General features: G+C 35.2%; 1 protein-coding gene across 11 annotated transcripts in view; it reads left to right on the top strand.

Moving 5' to 3' along the window:
• Dmd (dystrophin) overlaps positions 1-17,661 on the top strand; it is a 2,242,690-nt gene that overhangs the window by 1,397,829 nt on the left and 827,200 nt on the right. For all 11 annotated transcript variants that reach the window (XM_052732199.1, XM_052732319.1, XM_052732309.1 and 8 more), the window contains one exon: positions 8,714-8,889. In XM_052732199.1, the coding sequence (XP_052588159.1) occupies positions 8,714-8,889 (176 nt within the window). The remainder of the gene's footprint in view (positions 1-8,713; positions 8,890-17,661) is intronic.

The raw sequence follows: 17,661 nt of genomic DNA on the forward strand, positions 1-17,661 counted from the left end.
GGAGGCCAGAGGAAAACACAGTGCCACTCTCTATGGGCCAAGTATTCAAACACTTGAGGCTGTGAAGTCCATTCCTATTCAGTAATGTATATCCTGTGCAACTATATGTTGAAAATATGAAATATACCTTTTTGTTTTGATTTTACAAGGGATTACATTTAAGAGATTGCATGGATCTTAGAAGAGACTGAACTGTGGACTTTTATACAGTGTTGAGACTGTTGTAGACTATGGGGATTTCTGAAGTTGGACTGAATGCATTTCTGCATTTTGTTATTGCTACAAGCCTATGGAGTGGGCCAGGGAGTGGAATGTGGTAGTTTGAATAGGAATGGTCTCATAGACTCATGTGTTTGAATATTGTTCTCTAGAAAGTGGTACTATTAGGAAGTGTGGCCTTGTTGGAGTACATGTGGCCTTGTTAGAGAAAGTGTGTCACTGTGGGGGTGGGCCTTGAGATCTTATATGCTCAAAGTATACCTAGTGTGGCAGTCTCCTGCTGCTGCCTGTGGATCATTATGTAGAACTCTCGGCTTCTTTTCCAGCACTATACCTGCCTCATGCCATCATGCTTCTTTCCATGATGATAATAGACTAAACCTCTGAAACTGTAATTTATTCCCAATTAAGTGTTTTCCTTTGTAAGAGATGTCATGGTCACAGTGTCTCTTCACAGCAATAGAAACCCTAACTGAGACACAGAGACTCCCTAATCCAAGCTATCACATTCCCTTAACTTTCCAGATGGTTCCTACACAGTTTTCCCATTTTTGACCCAGTTTTTCTAGTCCATGTTTCTCCCTGTAGGCAACAATGACCAACATGTAGTATAACACCTGACACATAGGAGGTGCTCAGTAAACAGTAAACTACAGAGTAAACAGAGTTTGACTTGCTTGGAAAATACCAATAGAGAACTCTTGCTTTCCCTGACCAATGAACTAGAGCCAACATCTTGGCTCAGTGGGTTAGTGTGCTTTCAGAGGAGCCTGATGACCTTAGTGTCTTACTCAGAATCCACATGGTGGCGGAAGGATATAACCAAATCTTGCAAGTTGTCCTCTGGCCTCCACATGTGCTCTTTTACATTCACACACACACACACACACACACACACACACACACACACACACACACACACACACACACACTCACACACACACACATACACACACCACAATTAAATGAAGACATGTATTTTATTAAAAATTAAATTAAACAAGACCAATGACATGCAGATTTTAATCAAATATTTCTTGTCCTTATTCTGTTCTATTCCCACATTTCCTATATTTTAAATGAATGTGTTACCATTTCTATAAATATATGTGTACATATTGTATCCTGATCTACCTTCCAAATGTTTTTTTAAATAAATACTTGAGTGGCTCCAAATTGATAATAACTCTAGAAAGAAATGAGGACTTTTTAAATGGCTCATTTTTCCTTTCAAATATTCAGTCATAAAAGCCAGTATATTTTTGATTAGATGAAATATGTCCCATGATGAAATATCTAAATATCTAATATCTTGGTTTTTGTACTGAAAACCAAGCTAGCAATTATGTAGAAAGAATTGCATGCCCAAATCATGTGTTCTGCCACCAAGATCACTTAACAGAGGAGCAAGCATGTCTGTCAGACAGGAGCTGCCTTTTCGCAGAGAAAAGCCAATTTGTTTTCTTAACAAATCAGAGCAAATGGGGGAAACGAAACAAAACAGCTTTTAAGTGTTCTCAGGCATTTTCCCTGAAGTTCTCATGAGTGATTTAGAAGCCAAGAGAGACTGAATAAATCTGTGAACCTAGAAAAGCCTAGCTTTGATCTTAACAAAGAAAAAATCTATTACTCTGCAATGTTGTGTACTGTGTGACAACAGTTTTTTTTTTTTAAAGCAATTCAGTAGACTGGAGAATGGTAGAATATGAACATACTCCACAGAACACATTTAAACAAACAAATGTACTTTAAAACATATATGATTCCAGATTTAATATGAAGCCACCTGTTTCAGAACTTTAAAAGCAAGAATGTGTGTTTGTGTGTGTGTGTGCGTGTGCGTGTGCATGTGCGGTGTGTGTGTGTGTGTGTGTGTGTATGTGTGTGTGTGGTATTTTTGTTTTTGTCATGTTGGTGGTATATGTGGGTATGAGTGTGTTATCCCTTTGGGCAATATTTTGCATTGAATTTGAATTTAAAACTAAAGAGAAAATACATATACACACACTGTTCCCTACATGTAGTACTTAAAGTACTTCATGATAAATTCACTTGGTATTTGTGTTAAGAGATAATAATGAGCCAGGAGGCAGTGCCTCATGTCTTTAATCCCAGCACTCGGGAGGCAGAGCCAAGCAGATCTCTGTGAGTTCAAGGGCAGCATGGTCTACAGAGCAAGATCTGGGACAGGCACCAAAACTACACAGAGACAACCTGTCTCAAAAAAAATAGAGATTAATAATGATAATAAATACATATCACTATTACTGATGAGATGATCACATGCAAATGAAATTTTATTATAATTTGATATTAGATATTATTTAATGTCTCATAACAATAAATTACTACTGCACATATTTTTATTTCATTAGCAAGATGTTTGCTTTGGGAAGGAAAGTGTCTAATTCTGTTTTTAAGATGAGTTTAGTTTTTTAATGACAATCATTATCAGGAGCAAATGTCAAATTACACCATTGAACATGCCTATTTTGTATCTCAAGGGAAAGACAGGCTACTAGATGAGATCTAAAAGAATACCTCCTAGCCCCCAGTTCCTGTTGAAAACTCATTAAAAAGAAACCCTGTCTCGAAAAACCATAAAAAGTATACATGTGGTTTCACTGTTTTTAACTAATGAAGCATAATAAATGTTTAATGGACTGGAAATAAAATGAGGCCAGGGGAAGGAAGAGGCTAAGGGGGTATTTAAAAAAAAATTTCTGATGTTCATTTGCAAAGACTAGCTCAATTCAGTTTGAATTAGCTTGAAAATTTCTAGCACAAGATCTTTAGGTCTTTTTCGAAAAGCTGAATCTGAGGCACACTTAAAATCTAGAGATGTATATCATCATCAAGACACAAAACACTCACATCTAAAAGGTAGAATGAAAGCCATTTATTTCCCCTGTGACATGGAGCTAAACTTTTGAGGACTGAGGACAGGGATGGATGGTAGAGCAGGCTGCCGAGACATACAGGGGAAGTTCTCATTTTGAGCCTTCCTGGTCCTGAGTCTCACCTCCTTTATTTTTCAATCTTTGCTTTCAACTTGGCCCTTCCTCAAAAGTGCATGAAGCTTTGGCCATCTTTCAGCCTTTCTCAATGTGTTCTGCAGCTGCTCATGCAGGATCATTTGCTCTGCCGCCAGGACCGAATCACCTAATCTGCAAATGTGCCGAGCTAATGCGTGCTGCCCCTGGGCCTACTCTGTACCTTGGAAATTTGCCCCTTTTGGGTTGATTTAGTGTAAAAAATCATTGCTGGATAAAAGCCGAAAAATACTATATGTAGTATGTTGGAATCTCTAAAGATAGTGGTGACAGGAAGTTCAAGAATTAAGATAGGAGACAAATTTAGTTCCTTCATCTGTGAGATCAGATCCCAGACTATTTTTCCAAATGTGTGCATTCCAGGGACTAACAAGGAGAAACAATGGGAATGATTTTAACTGGCACAGAAGAAAATACACAAGCAGCATATGTTTATGATATGGCACCACAAAATTCTCCTGCCTGCTTGACAGCTGTTTATCGGTTCATTGTCTTACATATCTTCACTTGATCAATTAGTAAACTAAGTCAATGATCAGTTTGCCTCAAAAATCATCAAGAGTGCAATGACTGAAGCCCCGTGACAGGATGCAGAATTAGGTATTGAGTCACTGAAGGTTTCTTTAGCTTTGCTTTGTTCCGTCAGCTTTCATCTTTATCTCCCAAATCATACTTTATCTCTCCTGTTTACCTATTTTGTTCCTTAGTTTAAAGTTTGCAACTTAATTTCATACATAGCTCATGAAAACTTGCGTTGTACATTTTCTCATAACTGTGGGGTTTTACTTTTCTGGTGCACTGCTTTTCTGTATTTCTCACACTTTATTTTTTATTCATTGTATTTACATACATCTTTGGAAAATTTTACAAGTAGTCTTTTCTAAAATTTATTCAGTGTGTCACATAAAAAGTAGGGTTCCTCTATTTCATATTCTTCGATCTCTAAACAACTAGCATTTTACCTTCCTTGTATTTCTTGTTTCCTCCCTTAATTTAAGCAGACTTAAAAGAACTTGGCTATGTAACAGTGTAGTTTTCTACATTTTCCCTTCTTGATGACAAAGGAACTAAGAGGCATGCAGTTGGCAACAGATAGACATAGCCCTTGTTCTCCCCTGACCTTTGTTTCATGGCACATCAGTTTTAAATACCTTCATTCCACTGAAATCCTGGTCACTGAGATTCTGATTTTGAAGGACTGGCATGGAAATTTGGGCTTTCTTGTTTTTTAAAAAGCTCCCTGGGGGAGTTTGATATGCAGAAAGAGTGTTTAAATTTTGGAATCAAATCACAAAAGCATTCTATGTTGAAAAATCCAATATATTTAATTACGATTTTTATTTTGTCCAATACTAAAACTAGATGTTAATTGCTACAAAAGTAGGTAAGGATGCCAATGACCGCAGTATATTAATATGATATTAAAGCTTAAAAGGTTCATTGGTAATGAGTAATTCAGTACTTAAAATATGTATACACTATAGAATTAAAATTAATATTTTGCATTGTGTGAAAGAAGTTGATTGAGACTTCATGTTTAATGTTGTAAATTGAATGCTATGTTTTTCTGCCTCATAAGCCAAGCATGAAACAGCATATGCAATTTTTATTTCCTGTTTGATGCATTATTTTTCTCTTATGCTTTATCATTGAAAATTCTTCTTAAGTAGAACATGCACTGTAAATATTTCTTCTGGCTACAAAATCTTTTCAAACAAATTCAGTACATTATTTAATGAGGTCTTCTTTTGCAAAGTTAAAAAGAAACTAAAGGCTTTGATTTAGGATTCTGTAGAAATGAGATTTAGAAATAACAATTTTAAGTAATTACTCCATTCTTAAACACACAATTCTATCTCTTATCTGCAATATGGAAATAATAAAATCCTTATTGGTTCTACAACTGAGCTGTAAAAGTCACCATAGACATCAGCAGGCAGATAAAGAGCTAAGACCAAAAACACCAATGGAAAGATTTGACATAAGAAATATGAAGTGGTTTTATCATTGTAACTAGCAATAAAAATTCTTTGCAAACAGAAGACTCGGGGTATTTACTTTGCAACCTTACTGTGCAAAGCTTTGTCTGGGCTAGCATTATTACCCTCTTCTTGGAGACAATGAGAAATATAGAACCCCTGTTCTTTTGCAGACCCAGTGAGTCAGAATCTTCAATATATCTAGCTCTAGGAGTTCCTTTTGATTGTTTCAAAATTTATTTTGATAACTCATTCATAAATAATTTTTTACTTTATTTTGGCAATATAAGTATACTGTATTATACAATATCTATTTCTTTGTCTTCCTCCAACTCCTTCTTTGTCACCCCAAATATCTCTCAAATTTGTGTTCTCTTCTACAGTTCTGAATCTTCTATTATTCCTGAGTCCAGAATGTTCTTGTATGTTTATTCTGCACCCTGGGCATTTTTAAAACTACGAGTTTTAAAACTAATTTAAAACTATGAGTACTGTTGAACGCCATGTGGTAGTATGAACATGAAATCTAATCACCCCCTTTGAACTGCCTCCATGCTCACTCTTTTAGGCAAAGTTTTTTTTTTCCCTTTAGGAATCTCAAACATGCTTGCATGATTCTAGTTGCTTCCAAACCCTTGCGATTTTATTTAACATTTTATATTACTGCCAGGCTTTTCTTTCCAGATCCAGACCCTTAGTCAAATTTCCAGTTTAGCTTCAATAACTTATCTCCTAGATGCCTAGACTTGACCATATTGAATGCATCAACATAAGTCCATTCTTTCTTAAGAATAAGTCGGTAACACTGAGACTTCTGGAATTTTTTTTCAGAGTGGAAGGGTCTCTCTCTCTCTCTCTCTCTCTCTCTCTCTCTCTCTCTCTCTCTCTCTCTCTCTCTCTCCTTTCTTTCTTCCTTCTTTGCTTTCTTCCTTCCTTCTTTTTTAATTTACATTTTTCATCATCAAGGACTCATGTAGCTCAGACTGCCTTGAAATGATTATGCAGTTAAGAATGACTTTAAATATTCTGATCTCTATACCTCCACCTCCAAAGTGGCAGATGCTGAGATTGCAGGGAAGTGCCACCAGACACAACTAGAAATTGAGTTGTCTTCAATTGACTTCCCATGAATTGCAAACTCCCTAATAAAAATAAGATATGCTCTATCTATCCACAATATATACTCATGATTACAACTCTGATTACACCCACACTTTCATAACAGGAAAACATAACTCTGTCCTTTGTCCTGATAATGACAATTATCCACAAAGGCCCTTGCATTTTGACATCCTCTTGCTCTCCCTGAACCTCCGTGTGTCTAAGTGCTAGCCATTTATCAACTCTCGAACTCCCTTAGAATTCTTTTGTATGCTTCCTACTACTTACCTCATCCCTCATCTGATTTATTATGTATTAAGAACCTTGCTGTCTCTGTCTTATTGTATATAAGGAGTTGTAACTCACAACTATGTCTAATGTCTTCAACTAGATCACATACCAGCTAAAATCTAGGGAATTATACTTTCTTTTATGATTCTTTCATTGGTCCAATGTTACCTTAGTGGTGAGTTTTACTGGACTAGCTTCCTTTCATCTCTTTTACTCTTTTGTCTTTCTTTATTCCTTCCCTTCTTGTATCCTTTTCCCTTTATTCATAGATTTATTCATTCATTGAAGAGATACTGACTGAAACATCTTATGCACCAGATATAACATTCTGAGTAAGACACACCAGGTGACCCTATATATTTTATTGTAATAAGAATGCAGACACAGTTTGACAAGACTGGTATTTTGTTACCAAGTAATAGTTACTATTACCTACAGTGGTGATCAGAATAACTAGAAAAGAGTAAAATGTAACTGATGGGTCAGATTAGCTAGTTGCAAGGGAACATGATATGTTTACTAGATCATATATCACAGACAGGAGTATGGTCAAGACAGCTTGTCAATATTGAAGATGGCATGCTTTCATTTTTATTGTCTTGTGATAGGACCATCAATGAAGATCTTGATATCATTTTTATTGATTTTTGAGATTATTTAATTGTAGTAAGTATGCTACCAAAATTCGTGTATTTATAAGTTAAGAGTAGTACTTAGGCGGTTCAGTGGCTAAGAACACTTACTGCTCTTGGAGCAGACCCAGGTTCTATTCTCCAGGGATCTGATACACTGCTCTAGCATTTGCAGGCACATTCACTTATGTAGTGCACATAAACTCATGCAAACACATACACACACATATAAAAATATGAATAAATGAAAATTGTAAATTTGTAAAAAGTGAAAGTAATAAAATAGTTTGACACTGCTGAAGAATGAAGTTCTTATAGAGAGATGATTAAGTTTAAAATCAATTTAATTAATTTGCTTTGTAGATATGTATAAATGTATATTATGAAGATGGTATTGCATGAACAAGTAAAGGGGTATATGAATATTAAATCATCTGAGTCATATGTATGAGCAAGAATAATCTGTATACTGTTAGTGTATTGCCAGTAACACAAGGATTTGGGAGCCATTTAGATTTTAATATGAAAGTATCTCAGGTTCTTACATTGTATTTCCAGATTTGGCAATGTGTTACTTTCCTTAAAAATTCTATATTATCTTTTAAAATAGGTTCACAGAAAAGGAATGCAATTTTTATTTTTAATTGTAAAAATCATTCTCATTTTATGCAAATTTGATTGTAATAATTTCTTTCTTAATGGAACAATTTTCTGATACTTTTAAATTTTCATTTAGGATAAATGTAGAATATATGAAAGCTTGACACCACCAATGACTCATAAAACTGTTCTGGTAGCTATAGATTATTCTCAGATTTATTACTGTACATTAGAGGTTTCTTGATGTGTTACCCCTGAAAGCAGTTAATTTTCAGTTTTATGTGGCTTTATAATGCAAAATAGATTGGTGCAAACAGAATTTGAAATAAATGTCTTCAATATAATAATTACTTTTATTTTAAAAGCTCTAGAAGGTTTTAAAAAATACTGTAGCTAAAGTGTGTTTGTCCTTTTTCACCTTTGTATTGACAACCAATGAGAAACCCAAATACTTGGTTCATGTTTCAATTTTACAACACTTCCTAGACGATTAAACATAGAACATCCTTGTGGGGACAAGAAATCGAATTTGATCTTGAGAAGGTTTCCAACTAATTGATTTGTAGGATATGATAACATCCTCTAGCTGACAAGCTTACAAAACCAAACCTGGGGCTGAACTGAGAGGGAGCTTTTTTACTGACATGAAAGGTTTCTTTTGGTCTTGTATCCTTTGGATGTGGGCACATCAAGTTCATGGAACAGCTTTCACTGTGAGCTCTTCTATTTCTTACTCTCTCAGTGTAACTGCACTTGGCAGCATGTTGTTTAAACTTTTTTTTTCAAGCTAAAGGACGTGGGGATTTCATTTTTGTTTTGTCTTTTTGTTGACTTACAGGAACTCCAGGATGGCATTGGACAGAGGCAACCTGTTGTCAAAACACTGAATGCAACTGGGGAAGAAATAATTCAACAGTCTTCAAAAACAGATGCCAATATTCTACAGGAAAAATTAGGAAGCTTGAGTCTGCGGTGGCACGAGATCTGCAAACAGCTGGCTGAGAGGAAAAAGAGGTAGGGAGACAGAGCCTTTTAGCAGAGCTATTTAAAATGTCCTTTCAAAAAGAAGGACTATAAGCTGGGTATAAGGTACTAATGTCAAGAAATCCATCAAATTAATCAATAGCAGCAAAGATATGCTTTCGACTTTTTCTTTGGTACTAAAATGCATACTTGTTGCTCTCTAGTACTTTTCAGTTGTCTCAGACTTCCAAGTTTCTGTCAAAAAAATCACACAGCATTGCCTAATGTGGATATCTTCATTGTATTCCATCTTTAGCAAGCTGAATCTCAAGTATTTTTTTCTCCAAAAAAACAAAGAAAAAAGGCAATTATAAATAAGTGTTTTGTAGGAGAGGTACATGGTTGATAAGATTTTAATAGCAATGCATAGGAACTTTACTGTAAAAACATAATTGTATTATTTAATTTTAGTTCAACTACATTTGCTACTACATTCTTGAAAGATTACTTAGGTTAAAAATGTTCAAATTTAAAAGTAAAAAGAAAACAAAAATATGCAAAAAATATTGTAGTCTTCAATAACCACTGAACTTTGCGTTAGAATGTTTTGAATACACAGGAAGCCAAATGCATGCTGTTGAAATTCAAGTGTACAGAAACTTTATAAATTAGATTTGGAATTATGCTTCCAGTTATGGATGCTAGTGGCTCTTGTTACATAAAGGAGGACTTGGCCTTTATTTACCAAATAAGACTATTATGATAAATGGTGAAAACTCAATTTAATAACTGAGTCACTACATCCTATACATGATCTGCATATTATACAGACATATTTAAAAATACAGACATATGAGTTTTCATGCACACATGATGTATACACACAAAACTTTCTAAAGTTAAAGAATAATATCATTATCTGAATACACTTTTTATTAATCTCGATTTTAAAATATTTTTATTATATTGATATAAAGTAAGGACCCAAAATTTATTGATGAACAAATTCCTTGTGAAATTCTACCTTTTTATTTTCTCTGATTGAAATTCTGGTATTAATCAAATAAGCATTCCATTAATTAAATAAACTAATACGTTGATATGCGAACAGATTTAAAGCTGAATAATAGTGTCATTCCTGATGTGGGCTCAATGTAGTGAAACATAAGATTGTGAGAAATGAGGAGATTAATAATACTGGCATGAAATATTGTAAAATATATTTCATGAAGATCTTGGTGATTAAATAGATTGAAAGATTGTTTTTATATAAATTTTGGTTCTTCTTTTTACATTTCCATTTATTTATTTATTTAGTGTGTATGTGTGTATACATGCATGCCACAGGGTATGCGTGTAGGTCAGAGGACAACTTGTAGTACTCTGTTCTCTTATTTGACCATGTAGGACCCAGGGATTGAACTCAGGTTGTTGGTCTTAGCAGCAGGAGCCTTTACCTGCTGAGCCATCTTGCCATGCATGCCTCATTACATTTTTTATGAGCAAACTTACTTTTATTGGTAAAATTATTTATTTTTGTTTTACATTTATTTATTTGAAAACTTTATGCATAAAGTACTGTGTTTACATTATTTTCACCCAGCTTTTTTTATAAATACTTGACTATATAGTGTTTGAATAAAATGTATTCCTATTTTTCTGATGTTTGTTAACCTCAGTGATTAAAATCTTGTATGTTTTGAATTAAATGGAAGTTATAATTTATAAATAATTATTGGAGTACTATATCTGTTCACCAAATAGCTCTGACATTTTATATTCATCTAATTTTGTAGAACTACTTTGTAATGACTCTGTTGTAAAATATCCAAATTGTAGGTTAATCACAGTCAGGGGTGTGGCTAGAATTGATTAGAAATGTTCACTTATTTAAATATTTTGATCTATACTAAATACTGTACTTTTGTGCTTTCAAAAGTCAAGTTTAGCTTCCTTAAGTTTTTAAAAACTTGGATTTTATACTTGTCTGTTTCATATTACATGTTTTAAAAATAAGTGTTTCATGTTCAGATATCCACTCTGATAAGTTTTGTGGAACAGATCCTTGAAAGTGTTACATCAGTTAAGTTTTGTAAAATGTAAATATGTTTCAAACAATAAGTGACAGGTTCTTTCAGTTCATTCACTGCTATTTTAAAATATGCAGCAGCAAATGTACAAATAAAGTAATATTTCAACAATTCTATGTTGACATCAAATGCAAAAGAACTGTAATCATGAAATATTCTTAATCAATAGCCTGTTTTCAGTACAACACCAATGGAACTCAACAGGAAACAAGTTATTTATAGCATAGAAACAAAAGAAGATGTCTATGCTAATTAATAATGGTATTTTTATTTGTAATGGTCTTTAAATTGGAAATACTGAAAATTCCTTCATCTGGGATGCATACGAAGGAAGTAATTTCAAACATAAATATGCACAATTATTTGAAACCTTACTGTTTATAACTTTAGGCTTTTCTCTTTGATAGCACAACATATCTGAAATAATTAGAGGAAGATTCTCAGAAATGTTTAAATAGTGGTTGACATCTATTTACTTAAAATGAAGTACAAAATGTAATCTATTCGTTATGATGCAATTACCATGGAAATTTCTCTGTTCCTTAAGTCATGTATCAGAGGAGCTTGGTACTATCTATAGGTTTAAGGATGGTAGTTATGACTTTAATGGTGTTATAGACACGGAAATAATCTTTGAAAACAGTGAGATGCAAACTAAAACGTGCTTACTCTGAAAGGAACTTATGGGTAAAGCAAAGAAAGCCTTTATATGGAGGATTTTTTAAAATTCTGTTCTGTGAATAGAACTCAAGAGATACAACAATCTTGAATAGAGAAACATACCTCTTTGTTTTCACTAATGTCAAAATAGAACTGAGCATATCCTTATATTCTAAATTTTGGCCAAAATAACAAACAAAAATAAAATGTACAGCAAAACTAACACTGTGAAATTAAAGATATTTTCATATGTCATGAGTTACTCTTACTACTATCTCAAGATATTTCACATGAATATATTTTTTCTTTCTATTAGTTTAGCTTCAAAATTTCTGTAGCATAGCATGATAATTTGGTAGTCATATGTAGTTTATAAGCTTCAAATTGGCATGTTAACATCTCTAGCTCCTTAAACACTGTACAATTTTTGGTTTGCATGTAGTAATTACATATATGTAGAGTGTACAGTGTGATACTTCATTACACATTATACATATATTGAACAGAAGGTAACTTGTAACCATTACATTATCTTTAGAAGCTTAAAGCTTCTCTTTTCTAGTTGTTCATAAAATATCTAATGGTGTTTCATTATAAACTGTATTCTCTCTTCCATGCTTAAGAATGTGAGAAATTATTCTATCTAGCTTTATTTACTTCAAAAATACAATATTTACTACATTTACATAAAAATTTTATCATTTAATATACTCATAATAAGGACATTCATTATATCACAAAATTTTGTAATAGCTTTACAAGTGTCTTAATGTAATTAGATTCTTGGTGTATTTTCTAGTATTGACTGAGTGTTAGGAATCATGGATTTAACAAAATTGCCAAGGAGATCTTCTCTCTTTGTGCTCAGGATCATAGTTTATTTCAATGCCATCATTTTGACATATAGGTACATCCTCATAAAATCCTTTTCTTCTGAAAATTTCAGGAGATGTACATGTCAAGGGAATGTGGGAAACCAAGCTTCAGGGAGTGGGTTGCTGACAGCTTCATGAAGAGTATTTTATTTAGGGTAATGTCATCTGATACAAGACTGACCAAGAGGGAAGCAAGGTCACAGGAAATGGAAAAGAAATTCTTAACTTTAAATTGAATAATCCCCGAATTATAACCTTTAGCACTAAAATTTTTCTTACGGAATTATATTTCATTCTCGTTTCAGATAGATGATGTAACTCCCCTTATTTCACACAATTACTACACTACCTTGTACTGAGGAATACTTGTTCTTAATTTAAAATATGCTTAGTTAATATATTACTTGAATTTGTCCTTTTCCCAATTTCTTTTCCTTCCTTCTTCTCTCCCTCCCTCCATCCCTTCCTTCTTTTCTTTCCTTATTGCTTTTTATTTTATTGTGTATATGTACATAATGTGTGTGCATGTACCTGCCATTGCTCATGAAGGTCAGAGGACAATTTGGTGACATAAGTTCTTGCCTATCTTTACTTAGGTTCCTAGGCTCAGACTATGGTTGTCAGGTTTATAAGGTAGTTTGTAACAGTTAAACCATTTCACAGGCCATGCCTAACATTTTTATTGAAAAAATATAGCGAATAGAAAAGTTGAAAAAATAGAATATGAAATGCCTACATTCCCTCTCTTCTCTTCTTCACTTCTCAGAATCAGCACATATTTTGCCATACATGCATCTTCTTGATGTCCCTCCTCCACTCCGCTGTCTGGTCTGATCTAATGTTAGGATATAGTATGATTTCACATGTATTCTATTTGTCTTCAAAGAAGTTGAAATACCATTATCATTCAGCATGTCTTAACTTAGAATGTAAGCATGCCATATAGAGCCATGTGTTGATAATTCCTAAGAAAAAATTTAAAAGTGTCATATTATTTAACATACAGTCACTATTGGGATGTCTGCATTAGGTTAAAAATGTCCTGAGTTTGTATAATAATATCCCACTTAGTTCATGCATTTCGTATCATTATTTTATCATTTTCTTCCGTTTAAGTCGAAAGCATCTTTCACCTCACTTCCTTTACACTGATACAGACATTCAAAAAAAATTACCCATCAGTAGTTTTCAAAAAGTTCTGGATCTTTCTGTTTATCTTTCTGTGCCATTTAATTTGTGTCATATTCTCTGATTTTCCTGTAAACTGCAAGTTGGGTCTAGGCAAAATTTTAAAAGAACAAGTTGAATTTTCTTTTTTCCTTACTTTGCAAATATAAGCCTCATAGGACACTGAATACTATATACTATAACATTTTTCAGGACGTATAACATGAAATTTTGTCAACACTTGATTAAGGTGATCACTGTCAGAAGTGTTTTCAAGTTACATGTATTTTTTGTAGTAAGTCATATATTAGCATTTGATCCATTTTTGATTCCTCCTGAAGCAGCTATTAGACTTATAAAATAACAAGTTTCCTAATTTTGACTAGATATGGTGTTTACAAATCATTTTATTCTGCTTTTATAAATATTTACCTTTTTCTGCCTTAGATGATGCCAAAGTGTACTCAAAATTTTTTTTAACATTTTATTCAATGTTCTAATGAATTACTTCTACATTTCTTGATTACTGAAAGCTACTTCTGGCCCCATGCTTGATAATACCAAGCTCTTTGGAGTTATCTTGGCTCTTGTTTGGAATTAACCATCTCCCATGCTCTCCTCATTTTCTTTAGAGGAAGCATGTGCAGAAACTGGCAGAGGAGCAGTAGCCCTCTTAAAGGAATATTGAACATTGACTCTTTCTGGCAAACAGTCCCAGGATAAATAATGTTTAAGTATTACTTTTGCAATGATCTCTTTCATAGTACATAGAATTTGAAAGTTAGACTTGGCATATTCAATAGCCCTTATAGTGTAAGGCTGATTGTTTGATCAGTGGTTATAATTTATTTAGACCTCTCTACTGGAAGAATTTACCTGTATATGATCTATACTACTTTTCCCAAGAAAATTGACAATACAAACAAGATAATGGGAACCATTCTTAAATGTACTTAAGGGAATAAATTGTTGTTTAAGAACCTTAGTTCACCGTTTCCATGCAAATGGATGCTGTTAATTAGCAATGAGCTTTACCTAATTCATTAAAATCAGCCTAGTAGGATCTCTTCTTGAAAATCTCTATCAGCAATTCACATTTTTCTATGTACTCCTTTGTAATATAACTGTTTTCTCTTAAGAGTTTCTAATTAGCACTTAGTTGAGGCAGGACCAAGCCCCTCCCTGCTGCATCAAGACTGATCAAGGAGTCTCAACATAGGAAATGGGCTCCAGAAAGCCAGCTCATGCACCAGGAATAGATCCTGATACCACTGACAGGGGCCCCTCAAATAGACCAAGTTACACAACGGTCTTCAGTATGCAGAAGGTCTAGTCCAGTCCCATGCAGGTTCCACAGCTGTCGGTCTAAAGTTCATGAGTTCCTATGAGCTTGGTTCAGTTGTCTTTGTAGATTTCCCCATTATGATCTTGACCCTCTTGCTCATATAATCCCTCTTCCCTCTCTTCGACTGGACTCCCAGAGCTCAGCCTGTTGCTTGCTTGTGGATCTCTGCATCCACTTTCATTAGTTGCTGGATAAAGACTCTATGATGACAGTTAGGATATTCACCAATCTGATTACTAGGGTAGGCCAGTTCAGGCACCCTCTCCATTATTGCTAGTAGTCTAATCTGGGGCCATCCTTGTGGATTACTGGGAATTTCCCTAGGACCCCTTACCCCATAATGTCTCCCTCTATCAAGATACCTCTTTCATTGCTCTCCCACTCCTTCCCTCCTCCAGCTTGATCATCCTGTTCCCTCATGGTCTCATATCCCATCCCATCCCCTCTATTGCCCTCCCTATCCCCAGTTTACAACATCATCCCTTTTGACTAATAGATGTTTGAGACCTTCTAGTCAAAGTGTTATCTCTGATCTACTCCAGGAATTACCTATAAGTTGCAAAAAAATGTAAAATTTAACAAATTACAGTACTTTCATGGGGTTTCTAAGAGATGCATGTTTATGTAAATGTTTGAAAGTGATTGCTTTTGGTAAGCAAGCATCATCTTCATTTTACTATATCTGTTCCACTTCACTCATATTTAGTAATTGTTTCCCCACAAACAGCTCTTTAACTTAGCTATACCTCAGATAGACCCTTGTCTGATGGTGATGATGACAACGATGGTGGGGAAAGGGTGAAGGTAGGAGTGGGAGTAACATGTGATATTGTCAGGCATGTTGTGTTATAACTCATATAACCCTTGCAGTAAATGTGAGATAGATAGCTTGTATTCTGTTTTTAATTTCACAGAGGTCAACTGGGAAAACAAACTGTGAAATTGCGTGACCAGGATTACAAATCTTAAAATGTTTGAACCAAGATGCCTGTCTTAGTTAACTTTTCTATTGCTGTGAGACCATGCTGAGACACCATGACCACAGCAATTCTTATAAAGGAAAACCTTCAGTCTATTATCATCATGACAGAGAGCATGGCAGCATGCAGGCAGACATAGTGCTGGAGAAGGAGCTGCTATATGTCGATATCAGGCAACAGGAAGTAAATTATTATACGGAGTGGCATCTTGAGCATAGGAGACCTCAAAGCCCATCCCCACAGTGACATCACTTCCTTCAACAAGGTCATACATACTCCTGTAGCTAGAGTTTTCCTGCCTGGCCCACAGTCAGGACAAACTCTCTCACCTGCCAGTCCCACAGCCCCTCAGACCCGACCAAGTAAACACAGAGACTTATATTGGTTACAAAATGTATGGCCGTGGCAGGCTTCTTGCTAACTGTTCTTACAGCTTAAATTAATCCATTTCCATTAATCTATACCTTGCCACATGGCTTGTGGCTTACCGGCATCTTCACATGCTGTTTCTCATCGTGGCAGCTGGCAGTGTCTCTCTGACTCAGCCTTCCACTTCCCAGCTTTATTCTCCTCCTTGTCCCGCCTACACTTCCTGCCTAGCCAATAGCCAATCAGTGTTTTATTTATTGACTAATCAGCAACACATTTGCCATACAGAACATCCCACAGCACTTCCCCTTTTCTTTTCTTAAAAAGGAAGGTTTTAACCTTTACACATCTCCAAAGTCAGCGTGGTATATTTGGGAATTTGGGCGTAGCTTCTCTTATTACTTCCTGCTGGAGGGGGGCGCTGTATCTTATCGGGACACAAAGAATATTTTAGGGTTATGGAGTAGTCCATGAGGGTGTATCGTCTGAGCCAGTTGCCTTGAAATGATTCTGGATGTTGGATCATCTGGGCCATGGTGTCATCGGAGACCTTTCAGGTGGTCTTGGCTGGTCAAACCTGATGTGTCTTAATCTGGAACAAATCCATAGCCTCTGGCTTTCTGTGGAAACAAAAGCAGAGCCTCCTTTCCAAAGCAACATATCCTTACATCCAAATTTTGAAGTCAAGGTACCTTTAAAATACACATTTTGGTATAACTCAACAGCTTTTGTAATCAAATGTTTTTCTTTAGTTACAAATATCAAAGAGAACATAATCCAGATTCTCTGTGTGGTAGCCATCTTTACGTGGCTTATTTTTTTATATTAGCTTGAGCCTATTGCTTTAAATTGCAGCATTCTAAGCCTGAAAGGGCGCTGGTGCTGCTGTCTCCACCCACTTCAGCTTCCCAACATGGCGGTGATACATTTTCTGCCAGCTCTGGGAGCCATCAACTCTCAGAAATAGTGGGTCTATGCTTCTATCAAAGCAGCGTGTAGCCCAGAAACCTCTTTTTTGTTTTGTTTTGTTTTGTTTTGTTTTGTACTAGCAAAGGCTAAATCCACCACACAGCTTAATGTGCCACTTGCAGAGGCCTCATTCCCACCATACTGCAGGTCGAGCGCGCACGCTAGGAACCCACCAGTAGCTCAAACTGGCAGCTGCTGCTCATTTGAGAGAAACAATTAGGAAGCTGTTTTAAGCTCCATTTTAGAATCTTTTTTGTCAGTTTTTAGGTGGAAACTCTTGCCACCACGTTGGACGCCATTTGTAGCTAGAGTTTTCCTGCCTGGCCCACAGTCAGGACAAACTCTCTCACCTGCCAGTCCCACAGCCC

This window comes from Peromyscus californicus, unplaced genomic scaffold (assembly GCF_007827085.1).
Source record: "Peromyscus californicus insignis strain IS unplaced genomic scaffold, ASM782708v3 Scaffold_10__1_contigs__length_136768540, whole genome shotgun sequence".
Taxonomy (NCBI): domain Eukaryota; kingdom Metazoa; phylum Chordata; class Mammalia; order Rodentia; family Cricetidae; genus Peromyscus; species Peromyscus californicus.